This window comes from Gobius niger (genome assembly GCF_951799975.1).
Source record: "Gobius niger genome assembly, chromosome: 6".
Classification (NCBI taxonomy): domain Eukaryota; kingdom Metazoa; phylum Chordata; class Actinopteri; order Gobiiformes; family Gobiidae; genus Gobius; species Gobius niger.
The window spans coordinates 36,989,250-37,007,701 of record NC_136857.1 but is presented as its reverse complement, the minus strand read 5'-3'; the positions used below and the strand labels follow the sequence as shown (position 1 = coordinate 37,007,701).

The 18,452-nt window shown below is 45.6% G+C and overlaps 3 protein-coding genes across 4 annotated transcripts in view; 2 read left to right on the top strand and 1 right to left on the bottom strand.

The window, feature by feature from the left end:
* apc2 (APC regulator of WNT signaling pathway 2) overlaps positions 1 to 18,452 on the bottom strand; it is a 67,557-nt gene that overhangs the window by 17,773 nt on the left and 31,332 nt on the right. For both annotated transcript variants that reach the window (XM_079558183.1, XM_079558184.1), the window contains exons 5-10: positions 18,201 to 18,309; positions 17,049 to 17,162; positions 16,638 to 16,712; positions 2,135 to 2,224; positions 1,032 to 1,214; positions 737 to 938 (exon numbers count right to left, since the gene is read on the bottom strand). In XM_079558183.1, the coding sequence (XP_079414309.1) occupies positions 737 to 938; positions 1,032 to 1,214; positions 2,135 to 2,224; positions 16,638 to 16,712; positions 17,049 to 17,162; positions 18,201 to 18,309 (773 nt within the window). The remainder of the gene's footprint in view (positions 1 to 736; positions 939 to 1,031; positions 1,215 to 2,134; positions 2,225 to 16,637; positions 16,713 to 17,048; positions 17,163 to 18,200; positions 18,310 to 18,452) is intronic.
* Positions 2,787 to 4,250, top strand: LOC306964329 (nuclear factor 7, brain-like; the record flags this gene model as incomplete). The annotated part of the gene is made up of 1 exon (XM_079558320.1): positions 2,787 to 4,250. The coding sequence occupies one exon, from the start codon at positions 2,787 to 2,789 to the stop codon at positions 4,248 to 4,250; it is 1,464 nt and encodes a 487-aa protein (XP_079414446.1).
* Positions 6,748 to 14,998, top strand: LOC306964224 (uncharacterized protein). Its single transcript, XM_079558194.1, has 5 exons — positions 6,748 to 8,102; positions 9,663 to 9,881; positions 9,959 to 10,121; positions 10,188 to 10,370; positions 14,708 to 14,998. Exons 1-5 carry the CDS (start codon positions 6,761 to 6,763, stop codon positions 14,934 to 14,936), a joined length of 2,136 nt encoding a protein of 711 aa, XP_079414320.1. The 5' UTR covers positions 6,748 to 6,760; the 3' UTR covers positions 14,937 to 14,998.

The following is an 18,452-nucleotide window of genomic DNA, read 5'->3' as shown; positions in this document are numbered from 1 at the left end:
TTAGGCCTGGTTCAGTCCTGGTTCAGTCCTGGTTCAGTCCTAGTTTAGGCCTGGTTCAGTCCTGGTTCAGTCCTGGTTTAGTCCTGGTTCAGTCCTGGTTCAGTCCTGGTTCAGTCCTGGTTCAGTCCTGGTTTAGGCCTGGTTCGGTCCTGGTTAAGGCCTGGTTCGGTCCTGGTCTGGGCCTGGTTCAGTCCTGGTTTAGGCCTGGTTCAGTCCTGGTTCAGTCCTGGTTCAGTCCTAGTTTAGGCCTGGTTCAGTCCTGGTTCAGTCCTGGTTCAGTCCTGGTTCAGTCCTGGTTCAGTCCTGGTTCAGTCCTGGTTCAGTCCTGGTTCAGTCCTGGTTCAGTCCTAGTTTAGGCCTGGTTCAGTCCTGGTTCAGTCCTGGTTCAGTCCTAGTTTAGGCCTGGTTCAGTCCTGGTTCAGTCCTGGTTCAGTCCTGGTTCAGTCCTGGTTCAGTCCTGGTTTAGGCCTGGTTCAGTCCTGGTTCAGTCCTGGTTCAGTCCTGGTTTAGGCCTGGTTCGGTCCTGGTCTGGGCCTGGTTCAGTCCTGGTTTAGGCCTGGTTCAGTCCTGGTTGAGCTCTGGTTCAGCCATGGTTCAGCCCTGGTTCAGTCCTGGTTAAGTCCTGCCTCAGTCCTGTTTCAGCCATGGTTTAGTCCTGATTCAGTCCTGGTTTTGTCCTGGTTCAGTCCTGGTTCAGTCCTGGTCTGGTTCATCCGTCCTTGGCCCTGTCTCTCACCTGTGCAGGTGGTTGCCCCCGGAGACGGCGTGTGGGCGTGGCTCTCGATCCAGTCCCAGCCGCTCTCGCAGTAGGTGCGTATTTGCTCGAGGATCTGCAGGACCCTGATCTCGCGGCGCGCTTGGCCCTCGTCGTTCTGGGAGCAGATGATGTTGTGGAGCGCGGCCCCGGCTCTGGAGCGAGCCTCTCTGCTACAGGACGCCTGCAGGGACAAACAACACACAGCTTTAGCTCACACATACAAGGGTCAGTATTTAAACAGCCAAGATATGTTTGATAGTCTCTTCTCTCTTACCTTTTCGGAGTTCTTGCCGTCCGCCTGGGACTCGTGGAGGATCTGCACTAACAGCGGAACGCAGCCGGACTTCCTCATGGCCACACAGCTGTCCTGAGAACTGGACAGAGCCAGCAGCGTGCGGGACATCTCCTCTTTGTCCCGATTGGCCAACATGGACAGGAGCCAGAACACCATCTCCATCTGAGTGCACAGACGCAGTATTCAGGGAAAGGTACGTCACTATTCAGACTCAAAATATATTAAAAAAAACAATGACCGTTTTAGTAACCACTCTTAAATTATTTCATCCTAATCATAAGGCAAAGAAATGTTGAAACTATCCACCCTTTTATTACTATTTCCCCTTTGTTTCATGTGTATTAACATTTGAAAATATGTTAGCCTAGCCTAGCCTAGTTGGTTAGCCTATGTATTTTTATTTACAATGTTAGTAAAATTGTATATGTTAGGGCGGCTCCACCCTGTGTCCTCCATATGACTTCTAGCAAACTTGATTGATATATGCATTTTTTTACACAATTTTTTACATTAAAATGTGCAGCTTTTGCGACATTTTAACATGCATTCATGACATACAGTATATACTTATATATATATATATACATAATGCTGTACATAAACTCAGATGTTTAGTGACCACAGCTCTGAGGCCCTCACAGAACAGCTGTAATTATACTGAGAGTAGATTACACACAGGTGCCTCTGTTTAACCATGAGGCCAAGGTGTGAACATTCTGCCGTCATTAGGAATGTTATAAAGGCAATTTAATGCACTCAAAAAATGCTGTATGAATACTTATGCAAGCCCCACTTTTCACTTTTCTATTTTTTGAAAAATAACAGAATCATTTATCATTTTGCTTTCACGTCACAGTTGTCTGTTACTTGTGTGTGAACGTTCAGTAAAAAAATCTAAATAAAATCAGTATGTTTATGGTTGTAAACATGACAAAATGTGCAAAAGTTCAAGGTGTATCAGTAGCTTCGAGAGGCACAGTATATGTCAGTCCAGCATTTTGTTTAAAAGTTAGAAGATAGTTGATGGAACAGCTCTGGTTTACACTTTGGTGACACTGAAAGTAGCAGTGCAGTAACGTTACCTTGCTGCCTCCATCAGGGGCTTCGGCTGCAGCTGCGGTGGAGCTGTTGTTCTCCGGTTCACCTGCAGGGGGCTTCTCTGCTCCCGACAACTGCACACAAACATGAAGAACAGGTTACAGGAAATGATGAAGTAATGGTGTGTGGGTCAGATGCCCTCTCCTGCAGCGCTGAACAAAATATTTAAACTTTGGAAATGTATTGAATTTATTAAAGGTCTTTTTGGTTCTGTTTACAGGACAGCTCAGGGTAAGACATTCTGCAAATTGTTGGGGTCAATTTCCAAACTCATGATGCTGGATCGTTTGCTATTAAAAAAAAAAAATCACCTAAAGGAAGACCAATAATTCGACCGTGTTCGTCCAACCACAGAATATAATTATACACAATTTATCTGACTCTCACTGTCAGTTTTATGACAGGCCTAAAGAGTGTTGTGGTGTCACCAGAAACCCAAGTTATAATTACGTGCACTTTGTGTGTAGATGAGTGATGTAAATCTGACCAACAGTGCCCCCTGCTGCTAAAGGTCAGAATTACACTCTCAAAGTAAAAGTATTCAGTCAGTTTTAGGGCGTTGGACTCAGACGACACCGCTCCGTGAGTCCTGTTGATTTTTGTTGATTTTTGTTGTTTTTCTTTGATCAGTGTAAAATGTCGGAGAGGATCGCTGCAGTGGAGGATTATCTGACCTGCCCTGTGTGTTTGGACACGTTTAAAGAGCCGGTGTCTCTGGGCTGTAACCACAGCTTCTGCTCCAGCTGTTTACAGAACTACTGGGGCAAAAACAACAACAAGAACTGCCCGGTTTGTAGAAAGGAGTTTAAAGAGTTTCCTGACGTGAACTTTGCTCTGAAGCAGCTGAGCCTTTCCTTTAAAGCAGAGGGGGGGGTCTGCAGTAAACCCCCTCAGACTGAAGCAGAGGGGGGGGTCTGCAGTAAACCCCCTCAGACTGAAGCAGAGGGGGGGGTCTGCAGTAAACACTCTTCGGTTCCTGCTCTGTTCTGTCTGGACGAGGCTCGTGCTCTGTGCTCTATCTGTGAGTTCTCTCAGCACCGAGACCACACTGTGGTGTCTGTGGAGGAGGCAGTGTCTGGGTTAAAGGAGCAGCTACAGTCGGAGCTAAAGCCTTTGACTGAACAGAGAGAGCAGGCCTCGGCCTTACAGCGACAGTATGAGGAAGTGCGTGTTCACTCGGAGAGGCAGGCAGAGGCGTGTGCACGTCACATCAGGGAGACCTTTGAGCGACTCCACCGGTTCCTACAGCGAGAGGAGGAGCTGAGGCTGACAGCTCTGAGGGAGGAGCGGAGCAGACAGCTTCACACCATGGACTCAGAGCTGGAGAAGGTCAGGGAGCTGCTGTCCACTCTGAACAAGAACATCTCCACTGTGGAGCAGCAGCTGAAGAGGGAACACATGGACTTTATCAGACAGTACTCACACAGTCAGAAAAGCTCCCGCTCACTCCTCTCACAGCCAACACTAAGACTGGGCCCAGGACTCCTGATAAACCAGGCCACAGTCCTGGGCAACATGGGCTTTAAGGCCTGGGAGAAGATGAGGAGCCAGGTCCACGACCATCCAGTCATTCTAGACCCAAACACTGCAAACGAATGGCTTCATCTGTCTGAGGATCTGAGCAGAGTGACATATGGAGAAACTAAACAACAGGTCCCTGATAATCCAGAGAGATTCAGTGAATATGCAGATCTTCTGGGCAGTGAGGGGTGGAGCTGCGGCTCACACCAGTGGGACGTGGAGGTGGGAGACCATCCAGACTGGATCGTAGGAGTGAGCAAAGAGTCTGTCGACAGAAAGGGAGAAAGACGTGCAAATCCAGAAAATGGCGTCTGGTGTTTAGGCCTTAAAGTTGGAGAATACTTTGATGTTGTTGATAAAAAACTGAATCTAAAGCGCAGACCTGAGAAGATCCGAGTGCGTCTGGATTATGACGAGGGGAAAGTGTCTTTCTACAACACTGACGACATGTCTCTGATCTGCTCTCACACAGACAGATTCAAGGAGAAAATATTCCCTTATTTCTCTGTTGGTGAAGCTGGTGACGCTAAAACCAAAGAGATTAAAATATGTCCCAGTGACGTTGACAAATTAAAATAACATTTCACTAAAATTCAGCTTCAGTTGATCAACCACAGAGCAAAAGGTTGATTTATTTTTGCAGAGTAATTTTATTGTTAAATCAGTTTAAACATAACTTAATGGGATTATTAGTCTTTATTGCCTCTTAAATGGTAAATGGTCTTCGTTATGTACACAGCTCTTTTCCACCAACATTTAGACTTAAACGCCCAATGAATGAAATGTACTTTCAAAATTTGAGAAAATATGTTGTATGTATGTTTTTTTTCAGTATTTTTGCTGAAATGGACTCTCTTCCGTTTTTAAAGTTATATTGCTCGGCCTCTCGTTGAACTCTGGTCTCTGGTGTTAAATCATCCATGTAAAACAATATAATGTGTTCATGTTGTAAATGCATTTTGGTGGAAGTGATCAATGTAAAATGCTGTGATACAAAAGTAAACGATTTAATAAAGTCTGTGAATTGTTCAGTTTGATTCCGTCTATAATTTTAAAGCTAAAATGTTTTTGTTTTCGGCTGATCTGTCATTATTATACTCTTCAGAAAACAAGTGGCAGAACAGATTTTTCCAAGAAGCCCAGACCTCAGTTTGAGAACCGCTGCCTCTGCACTGCATTAGTCACATTTCGTAACAAAGGGAAGGAAAAACAGTCTTTAGAAAAACAAACCCATCGTCTCCGACAGAAACATGAAGTGAAACAGGTCAGACCAGAAGTCGCTCCTCGGACTCATTCACCGGGAGAGACGACGACAACAACAAGTCTGGGCTCAATCACTGCTTCACAGACACACAGGAGCACCAGGAGCACCAGGAGCACCAGGAGCACCGAAGCACCGGGAGCACCGAAGCACCGGGAGCACCAGGAGCACCAGGAGCACCGGGAGGCGTTTCAAGGAGTGTCACCGGTGAGTAAAAGCATTCACACATTTTAACAAACTGTATAAAACCTGACATGAAAACAATCAGTCGATGCAGCAGATTTTCATGTTTCCTCGTGACACTCGTGGATTTTGACCTTTGACCTCATTCTGAACTACTTTCATTCTGTGACACTTTGTGTTTCTACAGCAGGAGATTTTAGTTTTATAAGCAACGGATCAGAGGCGAGCAGTACTCAGTTATATTTACTGAAGTACATGTATGTGAGTAACTCTTTGAACTTTTTTACTTAGAGTAGCTTTATCTTCAGGTACTTTTTACGTCTACTTGAGTAATACTATAATGAAGTATCTGTACTCTTAATCGAGTAAAACATAGTTATTTGATCCACTGTGAGTAAATATTTAAGAGGTAAAAGCTTCAGGTGAAGTAATAATTAAATACATGAAGCTTGTGTTTTATGGATTTTATTCAGAAAAATATTTTTGTATTTCTCTGGCATTTTCTTCTTCTGGTGACAACACCAGTTTTATTCTTATTAGGGTTTGGGTTTTACTCTCCTCCACAGTGTCCTGCTCACAGCCACAAGACTTTTTAACATCTTGCTCTGTCTTCTCGTCTGTTATTGAGGTTTGCTTGGACTTGCTGACATACGTGTTTGTAATTGTTTATAGCTTCTTTATTTTTATTTTTATATGTGACAAGTGTAAGGCTACTCCGACTCTTGAATTCCCCCCTTGGGGATGAATAAAGTTTTTATCTATTTATCTCTCTGTCTATCTAAACCGGTTCATACTAAACTATATTTGATGTTCTTTTATAGATCAAAGTGCAGATGTAAAATCAAATGAAGCTAACTTTATTTGTGTTATGTTACAAATTCAACTTAAATACTTGAAACGTTTGAAAAACACAGTGACGGTTTTAGGAACTTGGTGGCCCTGGGCGAATATTTGGGGGGCCCTAAGAAATGTATTTGGCATCACTATATTTTACAGAACCTTGATACATTGTACCTAACTAAATTTAGCACAATGTAATCTGCGATAACATGTACCTATGGGTTAAATACACAATGGAATAATGTGTATTAGTACTTTGTGGGTACATGATGTAATAGGACACGAGACCCTTAGGGTTAGGGCTTAAGGTTGGGGTTAGAGTTATGTCATTATGTACCTACAAACTACAAATACACATTATTCCATCGAGTATCTAGGTACAAGTTATTACACATTGTTATAACATCACACTGTACTACATTTAGTTAGGTACAATGTATCAAGGTACTGTAAAATATAGTGTTACCATGTATTTTTTATTTTTCATACAACTTGTAGTGAATTAGCTCAGTTATGACCCGGTATCTCTGTTTGACACAGTTGTACAATTTATCTTATAAATCTTGTGAAATGTTGATCGTATTTCTTGTATTTTGGTAAAACTTTCAGGATTCAGAAATTTACATCAAATGATCTAAGTCTATTTCTTTTTTGGTTTACAAAGCCCTTCATTAAAATGCATGTTTTCTACACTTCATTCACTTGTGTAAATGTGGCCGGTCGACAGTAAAAGGCAAATACGACACTGACCATTTCCTCCGTGTTTTTTCAGATGCTAAATATTTTACCACAAAATCTGCACAAAATGAGTTTCTCTCCGGACGACAAGGAAACTCCCTCAAGCTCGGAGAAAGAGCCAGACTCGAACTCGAGACCTGGAGCGTCCGGAGCCTGTCAGTCCAAACCCAGGGAGAAACGACCCGCCAGCGCCATCCAGCTGCTGATGGAGGACTTCGGGGTCTTCAGACAAGACTTTATCAACATTTTCAAGGACAAAGACGGGAAAAACGCCGAGGCCAAAGACAAGACGCTGAAGGACGATTTAGACCTGTTCAAAAACGAGATGACCACTTTTACGGAAGACATCGCCGGGATTCTGCGGAAGAGTCTGCGTAAAGAGGAGACCGCCAAAGTAAAAGCTGAGGAGCAGAGTGACAATGCAGAGAAAGGGGATTCCTTCAAAGTAAAAGCTCAGGAACAGAGTGAGAATGCAGAGAAAGGGGATTCCTTCAAAGTAAAAGCTCAGGAACAGAGTGAGAATGCAGAGAAAGGGGATTCCTTCAAAGTAAAAGCTCAGGAACAGAGTGAGAATGCAGAGAAAGGGGATTCCTTCAAAGTAAAAGCCCAGGAACAGAGTGAGAATGCAGAGAAAGGGGATTCCTTCAAAGTAAAAGCTCAGGAACAGAGTGAGAATGCAGAGAAAGGGGATTCCTTCAAAGTAAAAGCTCAGGAACAGAGTGAGAATGCAGAGAAAGGGGATTCTTTCAAAGTAAAAGCTCAGGAACAGAGTGAGAATGCAGAGAAAGGGGATTCCTTCAAAGTAAAAGCTCAGGAACAGAGTGACAATGCAGAGAAAGGGGATTCCTTCAAAGTAAAAGACCAAGATGAAAAGGGAGATGAAGAGAATACAAAAACCTTCCCAACAAAAGCCCAGGAACAGAGCAGAGACACTGAGAAAGAGGATTCCTTCAAAATAAAAGCCAATGAGCAAGAGGAGCAGAGCGGAAATCCAGAAAAAGTGGAGTCTTTCAAAGTAGAAGTCCACAGCGACGGAGGGGATCAGGAGAATGAGACAGCCCTCAAAATTAAAGCTCGGGAACAAAGTGAGAATGCAGAGAAAGACGATTCCTTCACAATAAAAGCCAATGAACAACACGGACAACGAGAAGAGACCGAGATGACGGGCTTCCTCAAAATAAAAGCACACATTAAAAGTATATATAAGGGCAAAGAGGGCTCCTTCAAAGTAAAAGCACAAGCTGAAGTACCAGAGAAAAGGGAGAACAGTGACGGGTTTTGGGGGGAAGGCTGGGAGCTGGTGGAACGACGGGAACTGGAACAAGAGGCTGGAGGTTTTATCCAAAAATCTGACCAAAACATGAACAATGTGGGACCTGACGAGCTCAAAATGGAGGAGATGGAAACAGGTAAAAAGATTTGATTTATTGTTTAAAAATCGAGATGCAAAACAAGCCCAAGAGCTTTCTGTAGCATCTAACTTCACAGCAGTAATAACATCATAATAATTAGGGACGCATCGATCCGATACTGTCGGATATCGGGGCCGATCCTGAAAATATACATTATTGGATATTGATTTCAAATATCCCACATGGACATGCTGCACCTCATTCTGAAGCTCTGAACCTGGAGAATTCAATCGCTGACTCAGTTTTAAAGCAGTGCTAAGGAACTCCTGCCCCTAGAGGCCATAAGCGCCACTGCAGGTGTCGTAAAAGAGTAAATCTTACACTGACAGAAAAGACAAAGGGACAGAGGGATATAGTTAATCCAGTTACACAATGGAGATCATGTTTTCTCACTTAACCTGTTACCACCCGCCCAAACCAAATGCATTCTGTCCTCTTTGGCTATTATATAGGCCTGTGTAACACCTCATTTGAAAGCTGAGACCCACAAAACTGATCTTTTTCTTCGCATTGTTGCTGTGTGACCTTTTGTATGTTTTTTTTTTTTTTGTCAGATTTTTTGTTGAATTTTTGTCACATTTTTGTTGAATTTTTATCACTGTTTGGTTGAGTTTTTGTCACATTTTTGTTGAATTTTTGTCACATTTTTGTTGAGTTTTTGTCACATTTTTGTTGAATTTTTGTCACATTTTTGTTGAATTTTTGTCACATTTTTGTTGAATTTTTGTCACATTTTTGTTGAATTTTTGTCACATTTTTGTTGAATTTTTGTCACTGTTTGGTTGAGTTTTTGTCACATTTTTGTTGCGTTTACATCCTTGTTTTCTTCTCATTTTTTGTGGCTATTTTGGTGTTTTTTCCCAAGAAGCTTTTTGATTAGGGTAAAGCCAAACTGGAGAAAATGAGGTTGAAAATGAGGTTAAACTTCGCTGTAAATACTGTTTAAGTGGCGCTAGCCCACAGTTAGCTTAGCCTGCTAGCTTCTTCCTCGTGATTCCATAAGTGTATTGGGGAAAGTTGCAATTGTGGTTTTCTGGCCAGAGACACCAGGGGGCGATGAAGGACCCCCCAATCCTCCCATTAACACTTGTATCACCCCCACAGGGACGACAGAAATGTACTTGAGATCACTGCACAAAATACCACAGCTAGTAGCAGCATGCTAATGCTAACGTCAACAATCAAAGCTGGGACAGAAAGTATAATTGGGTCATTTAAAGTGAATAAAAAACCCTAACTGATGAAACATGTTTGAGAGGATCACGCGGGTTGTTTGTATAAATGTAATCTGAAGCCTGTTTTATACCCAAGGATAGAAGAAAAGTCCAGTGATCCCTGTTTGATGATTTTAGTTTATTAACCTCTTCACTCCCACCTGAATGGATCCCATTTTCTCCAGTTTGGCTTTACCAAACAATTTAAAACAGGGTTAGTATTCTCTGCCATTGTGTTTTCCATAGTGACTTTATTACATGTGTTTTTACTGGGCCATATTTGGGACCCATTCACTGTGAGGCATCAGGACATTCTATTAAAGGCCTTTTTAATATTTTTCAGACGGAGATAAAGATGGCGGCTCTGGCGGGACAAACGCTGAATCCAAAATGGCGGACACGAGTTTTTCTGAAGCCGAGGAGCTGGCTCTGAATCAGCCTCTGATCTCTCTGCCGTCTGAGGTCGGTCTGCTCCGGCTGCGAGGCCTCGGAAACACCCGCCCCCGGTCAGGAGCTCTGTCCAGCTGTCCCCTCAGAGACGACGTGTGGGCCGTCAAGAACTGTGGGTGTCATTCTGTCCGGGCGCTGACTCGGTTTAGTGGGAGTTCCTTTATATATAATAGATCCCTCTCTCTGCAGACGCCCAGTACCTGACGCTGGACCCGAGCACGGCCAACATGGAGGTGCTCCTCTCAGACGGGAACCGAACAGCGCGGCGCGTGTGGACTCGTGACCATGTGACCGGTCAGCTGACGGATCACGTGACCGAGAGGTTCGAGCGCTGCCCTCAGGTGCTCTGCAGGTAACGGCCCCTCCCGTTTGGGCTTAATGTAACTATTGTCCCGTGACCTAAACACCGTGTGCTCAGGGAGGGCCTGCTGGACGCCGTGTACTGGGAGGTGCAGTGGACGGGGGGCGCAGACGTGGGCGTGACCTACAACAGCATCGCTCGGCGTGGGCCGGCGGCGGACGGGCTCCTGGGCCACAGCGCCGGGTCCTGGAGCTTAGAGTGTAACCAGGGCAGCTACACGCCCTGCCACGGCCAGCGCAGGTAACAACCTCACGCAACCTCACACAACCTCACACAACCTCACACAACCTCACACAGGCAACAACCTCACACAACCTCACACAACCTCACACAGGCAACAACCTCACACAACCTCACACAACCTCACACAACCTCACACAGGCAACAACCTCACACAACCTCACACAACCTCACACAGGCAACAACCTCACACAACCTCACACAACCTCACACAGGTAACAACCTCACACAACCTCACACAACCTCACACAACCTCAAACAGGCAACAATCTCACACAACCTCACACAACCTGACACAACCTTACACAGGCAACAACCTCACACAACCTCACACAACCTCACACAGGCAACAACCTCACACAACCTCACACAACCTGACACAACCTAACACAGGCAACAACCTCACACAACCTCACACAGGTAACAACCTCACACAACCTCACACAACCTCACACAGGTAACAACCTCACACAGCCTCACACACCTCACACAACCTCACACAACCTCACACAACCTCACACAGGCAACAACCTCACACAACCTCACACAACCTCATACAACCTCACACAGGTAACAACCTCACACAACCTCACACAACCTCAAACAGGCAACAATCTCACACAACCTCACACAACCTGACACAACCTCACACAGGCAACAACCTCACACAACCTCACACAACCTCACACAACCTCACACAGGCAACAACCTCACACAACCTCACACAACCTGACACAACCTAACACAGGCAACAACCTCACACAACCTCACACAGGTAACAACCTCACACAACCTCACACAACCTCACACAGGTAACAACCTCACACAACCTCACACACCTCACACAACCTCACACAACCTCACACAGGCAACAACCTCACACAACCTCACACAGGCAACAACCTCACACAGGTAACAACCTCACACAACCTCACACAACCTCACACAACCTCACACAACCTCACACAACCTCATACAGGTAACAACCTCACACAACCTCACACAACCTCACACAGGTAACAACCTCACACAACCTCACACAGGTAACAACCTCACACAACCTCACACAACCTCATACAACCTCACACAGGTAACAACCTCACACAACCTCACACAACCTCACACAGGTAACAACCTCACACAACCTCACACAGGTAACAACCTCACACAACCTCACACAACCTCACACAACCTCAAACAGGCAACAATCTCACACAACCTCACACAACCTGACACAACCTCACACAGGCAACAACCTCACACAACCTCACACAACCTCACACAGGCAACAACCTCACACAACCTCACACAACCTCACACAGGCAACAACCTCACACAACCTCACACAACCTGACACAACCTCACACAGGCAACAACCTCACACAACCTCACACAGGCAACAACCTCACACAACCTCACACAACCTCACACAACCTGACACAACCTCACACAGGCAACAACCTCACACAACCTCACACAGGTAAAAACCTCACACAACCTCACACAACCTCACACAGGCAACAACCTCACACAACCTCACACAACCTCACACAGGTAAAAACCTCACACAACCTCACACAACCTCACACAGGCAACAACCTCACACAACCTCACACAACCTCACACAGGTAAAAACCTCACACAACCTCACACAACCTCGTACAACCTCACACATGCAACAACCTCACACAACCTCACACATGCAACAACCTCACATAACCTCACACAACCTCACACAACCTCACACATGCAACAACCTCACACAACCTCACACATGCAACAACCTCACACAACCTCACACATGCAACAACCTCACACAACCTCACACATGCAACAACCTCACACAACCTCACACAGGTAACAACCTCACACAACCTCACAACCTCACACAGGTAAAAACCTCACACAACCTCACACAACCTCACACAACCTCACACAACCTCACACAACCTCACACAACCTCACACATGCAACAACCTCACACAACCTCACACGGGTAACAACCTCACACAACCTCACACATGCAACAACCTCACATAACCTCACACAACCTCACACAACCTCACACAGGCAACAACCTCACACAACCTCACACAGGTAAAAACCTCACACAACCTCACACAACCTCACACAACCTCACACATGCAACAACCTCACACAACCTCACACAGGTAACAACCTCACACAACCTCACACGGGTAACAACCTCACACAACCTCACACATGCAACAACCTCACACAACCTCACACAACCTCACACAGGCAACAACCTCACACAACCTCACACAACCTCACACAACCTCACACAACCTCACACAGGAAACAACCTCACACAGGAAACAACCTCACACAGGTAACAACCTCACACAACCTCACACATGCAACAACCTCACATAACCTCACACAACCTCACACAACCTCACACATGCAACAACCTCACACAACCTCACACATGCAACAACCTCACACAACCTCACACATGCAACAACCTCACACAACCTCACACATGCAACAACCTCACACAACCTCACACAGGTAACAACCTCACACAACCTCACAACCTCACACAGGTAAAAACCTCACACAACCTCACACAACCTCACACAACCTCACACAACCCCACACAACCTCACACATGCAACAACCTCACACAACCTCACACAACCTCACACATGCAACAACCTCACACGGGTAACAACCTCACACAACCTCACACATGCAACAACCTCACACAATCTCACACAACCTCACACAACCTCACACAGGCAACAACCTCACACAACCTCAGACAACCTCACACAGGTAACAACCTCACACATGCAACAACCTCACACAACCTCACACAACCTCACACATGCAACAACCTCACACAACCTCACACAGGTAAAAACCTCACACAACCTCACACAACCTCACACAACCTCACACATGCAACAACCTCACACAACCTCACATAACCTCACACAGGTAACAACCTCACACAACCTCACACGGGTAACAACCTCACACAACCTCACACATGCAACAACCTCACACAACCTCACACAACCTCACACAACCTCACACAGGCAACAACCTCACACAACCTCACACAACCTCACACAACCTCACACAACCTCACACAACCTCACACAGGAAACAACCTCACACAGGAAACAACCTCACACAGGTAACAACCTCACACAGCCTCACACCTGGACACGGAGAGCGTGTCGAGGTGTTGTTATTTTTACTTCATTTTCTCTATTTTCCCATTTCTCTCAAATGTTTTTGCCCAAAGTTTGCCATTTACCCCCATTTTTTACCCAATTTATTTTCCACAAATTACCCCAATTATTCCCCATTTTTTACACATTTCTCAATTCAATCTTGTAAAAATGCAGATCTTCCAAACATTATTCTGGTTCTCGACGACAATATTTTAGCCTAAGTTTTGAAAAAAGTATCGCCATGGTATCGGCATCGTTAAAGTACTGCTATTGAAAACATGTGCCCAGCCCTGGACAGACACACCCACACCTGGACAGACACACCCACACCTGGACAGACACACCCACCCCTGGACAGACACACCCACACCTGGACAGACACACCCACACCTGGACAGACACACCCACACCTGGACAGACACACCCACACCTGGACAGACACACCTGGACAGACACACCTGGACAGACACTCCCACACCTGGACAGACTCACCCACACCTGGACAGACACACCCACACCTGGACAGACACACCTGGACAGACACACCTGGACAGGCACACCCACCCCTGGACAGACACACCCACACCTGGACCGACACACCCACACCTGGACAGACACACCCACACCTGGACAGACACACCCACACCTGGACAGACACACCTGGACAGACACACCTGGACAGACACTCCCACACCTGGACAGACTCACCCACACCTGGACAGACACACCCACACCTGGACAGACACACCTGGACAGACACACCTGGACAGGCACACCCACACCTGGACAGACACACCCACACCTGGACAGACACACCCACCCCTGGACAGACACACCCACACCTGGACAGACACACCCACACCTGGACAGACACACCCACACCTGGACAGACACACCTGGACAGACACACCTGGACAGACACTCCCACACCTGGACAGACTCACCCACACCTGGACAGACACACCCACACCTGGACAGACACACCTGGACAGACACACCTGGACAGACACACCTGGACAGGCACACCCACACCTGGACAGACACACCCACACCTGGACAGACACACACACACCTGGACAGACACACCTGGACAGACACACCCACACATGTGTCTCTCTCTCTCTGCAGGTTTAAGTCCGTGTGCCCAGAGCCCTTCTCCAGCACGGTCGGGGTGTTCCTGGACTTCGAGGCGGGCGCTCTGTCGTTCTACTGCGTCTCCCCCTCGTCCATGCAGCTCCTCCACACCTTCAGGGCCTCCTTCACGGAGCCGCTGTACCCGGGCTTCTGGCTCTGGTCCTGGGACGGGTCAGTGAGCCTGAGCCAGGTGGAGCTGGGCTGGGAGCGCCTGCTGCAGTGAGGAACCTACAGGAACCTACGCTCCAGAAGGAAGTGCTTTGCCCAGAGACACAATGGCAGAACATGGGGTTAAGCACCATGTGGGCTGCACGGTGGGGCAGGAAAGTCACGGGTTCCATTCCCGGCCGGAAAAGGCCTCTCTGGGGAGTTTGCGTGTTCTCCACATGTTTGCGTAGGTTTCCTCCGGGTTCTCCGGTTTCCCCTACACTAAAAACATGTACAGTAGGTTCCCTCTGGGGCCGGGACTCCCTTCCTGGTTATATAAATGAACTCAGAGGCAGCTCGTTGTCTGTGGCACTTTAACAACTCTCAGGAAATCCATGTTTACAAAGAAGCTGAATGTGCAATACTTTAGAACAAATACATTTTACTACATTTGCTTTTTAGATGTTGTCCATGTTTTTGAATGTGAATGTATTTTATTGTATTCATGTTATTTGTTAAGCACTTTATGATTTGTATTTTTTCCGATAAGTGGAATAAAAATACTACAATACATTTCTGTGGGTCGTGCTGGGATGTCATTGCGGCCCAGGAATTTATAGATTTAGACCGGCTGAATTATCTACAGAATTAACTACAGTGCGCTCGCTTCCAGTGCCAGAGCCACTCTAACAATATTCACTTTTTCTTTTTCACATGGGTCGCTGCTCACACAATCTGAGACTGATGTATCTCCACAGTCAGCACCAAGTTATATGGATAAAAATATATATGATTTTTCCACCTTTCACCTGCCCTTTTCCCTCTTCCCTCTAGTTGGTAAACGGTGGACATTCATCATCCAATCAGAGACGTGTTAAGATTAGGGACCCGCCCACTGTCCTTAACCCCTTAAATCCCACCTGAACCGAGCACATTTTTCTCCAGTTTGGCTTTACCCCAATCCAAAAGCTTCTGGAAGAAAGGTGTGAAAATAGCGACAGAACCGAGATTAAAACAATGATGAACATGTGACAAAAAAGTGAGAAAACGTGACGAAAAAATGACAAAAATGACAACAAAAAAAGACGAAAAATTTACCAAAAATTTACAAAAAAAATTACAAAGAAAAGTAAAAAAAAAATGACTAAAAATGGATTAAAAAAATGACAAAAAAGTAACAAAAGAAAAAGATGGAAATAGATCTGATGACGGGAGGAAAAAGATCCATTTAGATGAGCTTTGTAGATCTTAGCTTTCAAAAGAGGTGTTACACTGGCCTACAGGATTTGGGTAAAGCGGAACTCTCGGTTCAGGCGGGAGTTAAGAGGTTAAAGGGACACTGCGTAACATTTCGGACAAAACTGTTGCCATCGGGACAAAACATGCTCCCAATGACCAGCTCGAACAGAAACCGTTATTACTGCAGAGGGTGATCAAAGAATGGATTTGGATGAGGACCTAGCCTGTTTTACTATCCTAGGAAAAATGATATTTTCCTAGGATAGTTCGCTGCCTGGACACTTCTCTGGTTTGGACTGCACCAACTTGAACTACTACTTGTGATTTTGATACATCCATCATTATTTGATAGACTTACATCCCCATTACCCACTGCTCCTGCTGCAGTTAGAGCCTTTAGGCCTGGAATGGCACGACTGTGAGTCTGTTATTGATTCATTATTTTGCTCTGATGGCCCAGAATGCCTCTGTTCCAGTATCGTTCCTCGTTTCATTTGTGTTGAATCAGCGTGAGTGTTTATAGTTCGGTGGTTCTGACCTGCAGCTGAGTCTCTTGGCTCGGTCGCGCCTCCTGCAGCTCTCGCTCCAGCTGCTCCAGTCGCGCCGCTCGCATCTGAAAGAGAGAATAAATATTTAAATTACAATCACTAAACACGAAAAACAGGTCCGTGCTGAATGCAGATTTGACTGAAATTAGTTCTGGTTTCTGGTTGGTTCTTATTTCTAACGTTTCTTCAGATTTTTGGTGGAATTGAATGTGTTTGAAATCTATAATTTCTTTAACCTTTATGTAAAAATTCTTTCTCATATCATGCAGGCTGAGAAAATCTGAAAAAACCCTGATCATCTGTGCCCCCTTGTGGCTGGCCGCTGCTGTTACATCTAAATGATGGTCAGACAGGAGGCTGCTGTGGGTCTGGGACTGGGTTTATCCGGGCTTGGGCCTGACCTGAGTGCGCTGGACCATCTGATCCTGCGTCCCGAAGCGCTCCTCCATCACAGAGCGAACCTGCTGCACCTCGAACTCCAGCTGCTGCCGGATCAGGTCCATCTGCAGAGAGAACTGCACACAGACGAGTTCATCAGGGACAACGCGGCATCTGACAACCGAAAATCCAACAGCCATCACTGTACTCTATTTAAAGGGATTTGTCAATATTTTACAGGTATCGGTATTGAAAACCAAGTATCACTAAAGTACTATTTATCATTCACCAGGACAGTAGTTATATTTTACCTCCTGTCACTGGAATATGGAGCTCTGCTAAAACGAATCCCCAAATCAGTGTTCATTTTGACCAACATATTTTAATCAAGTTTTAGTTTTTGTCTCTTGTCACTGATTTGAGAAACTAATTTCAGGTGTTTTACACTTTAATTAATAAAAACAACAATCTGTTTTCAAGTCACTCAAATCAGGAGCAGATTTACTTATTTCAGGAAAATGTTAGTACTTATTTATAATTATTGAAGCTTTTTACAGTGCTTGTTGTTTCAAAACTAAAAATGACAACTTTCACTGGTAAAACCCTTTGATTAATAATAAAATAATCGAACTGAGGAATTATTAAAGAGGGGGTATTATGCTTTTTTCAGTCCCATAGCACCACTATATATCACACTACAATGATGACAAACCTTCTGTTGGTCTGTAAATGCAGTAAATTAGAATAACTGCCTTGTATAAAATGTCTCTCTCAAAATGGCTGTAGTGAATGTCTTGAAATAGGCCTCTGTCTCTTTAAGAACCTCTGACCCTTTCCAACACGCCCGCTGTCTGTGGCATCAGTGGGGAGGGGGTTCTGCTGAGGAGCAGTGGTTGGTTACTCGGCTGGTGACGAAAGCTCGGAGGCGTCTCCAGGAGGTGGGGGCGTTCCTAGGAGGCCTCAGGCAAACCTATCCCTAAAATGGCCGCCATCAGAGTTTTTACAGATGACTCAGAAATACGTGAATGTGCCAAGGCAACACTTCAGCCATGTTTTTAATGAGGGAATGACATAATAACATGATGTAAAGCTTGATAAAGTCGATTTGCATAATACCCCCCCTTTAAAAACATGAGCCTTGCAGTGTTTTGTCCAGAGCGAGTGAAGAGACTCACGGTGTCGATGCGCGGCAGCTGCACCAGCCTCTGCGTCAGGGCCTCGAGCTGAGAGAAGTACCAGCAGCGCTCCCTCTCCTCCTGATCCATCTGCCCCAGCAGCAGGTCCCTGAACGCACCACAGGGACCAGTGTTCACAGGTCTATAGAAACACTGCAGCTTCTTTATCATGAACCCCTTAACTCCCACCTGAACCGAGCACATTTTCTCCAGTTTGGGTTTACCCCAGTCCAAAAGCTTCTGGAAAAAAGC

Excerpts from the sequence above, each read along its gene's own strand:
- LOC306964224 (XM_079558194.1), top strand. The coding sequence starts at position 6,761 with ATGAGTTTCTCTCCGGACGACAAGGAAACTCCCTCAAGCTCGGAGAAA. Across the intron at positions 10,122-10,187 it reads TGCCCTCAGGTGCTCTGCAG|GGAGGGCCTGCTGGACGCCG; the intron begins GTAACGGCCCCT and ends CCGTGTGCTCAG. Across the intron at positions 10,371-14,707 it reads CCCTGCCACGGCCAGCGCAG|GTTTAAGTCCGTGTGCCCAG; the intron begins GTAACAACCTCA and ends CTCTCTCTGCAG.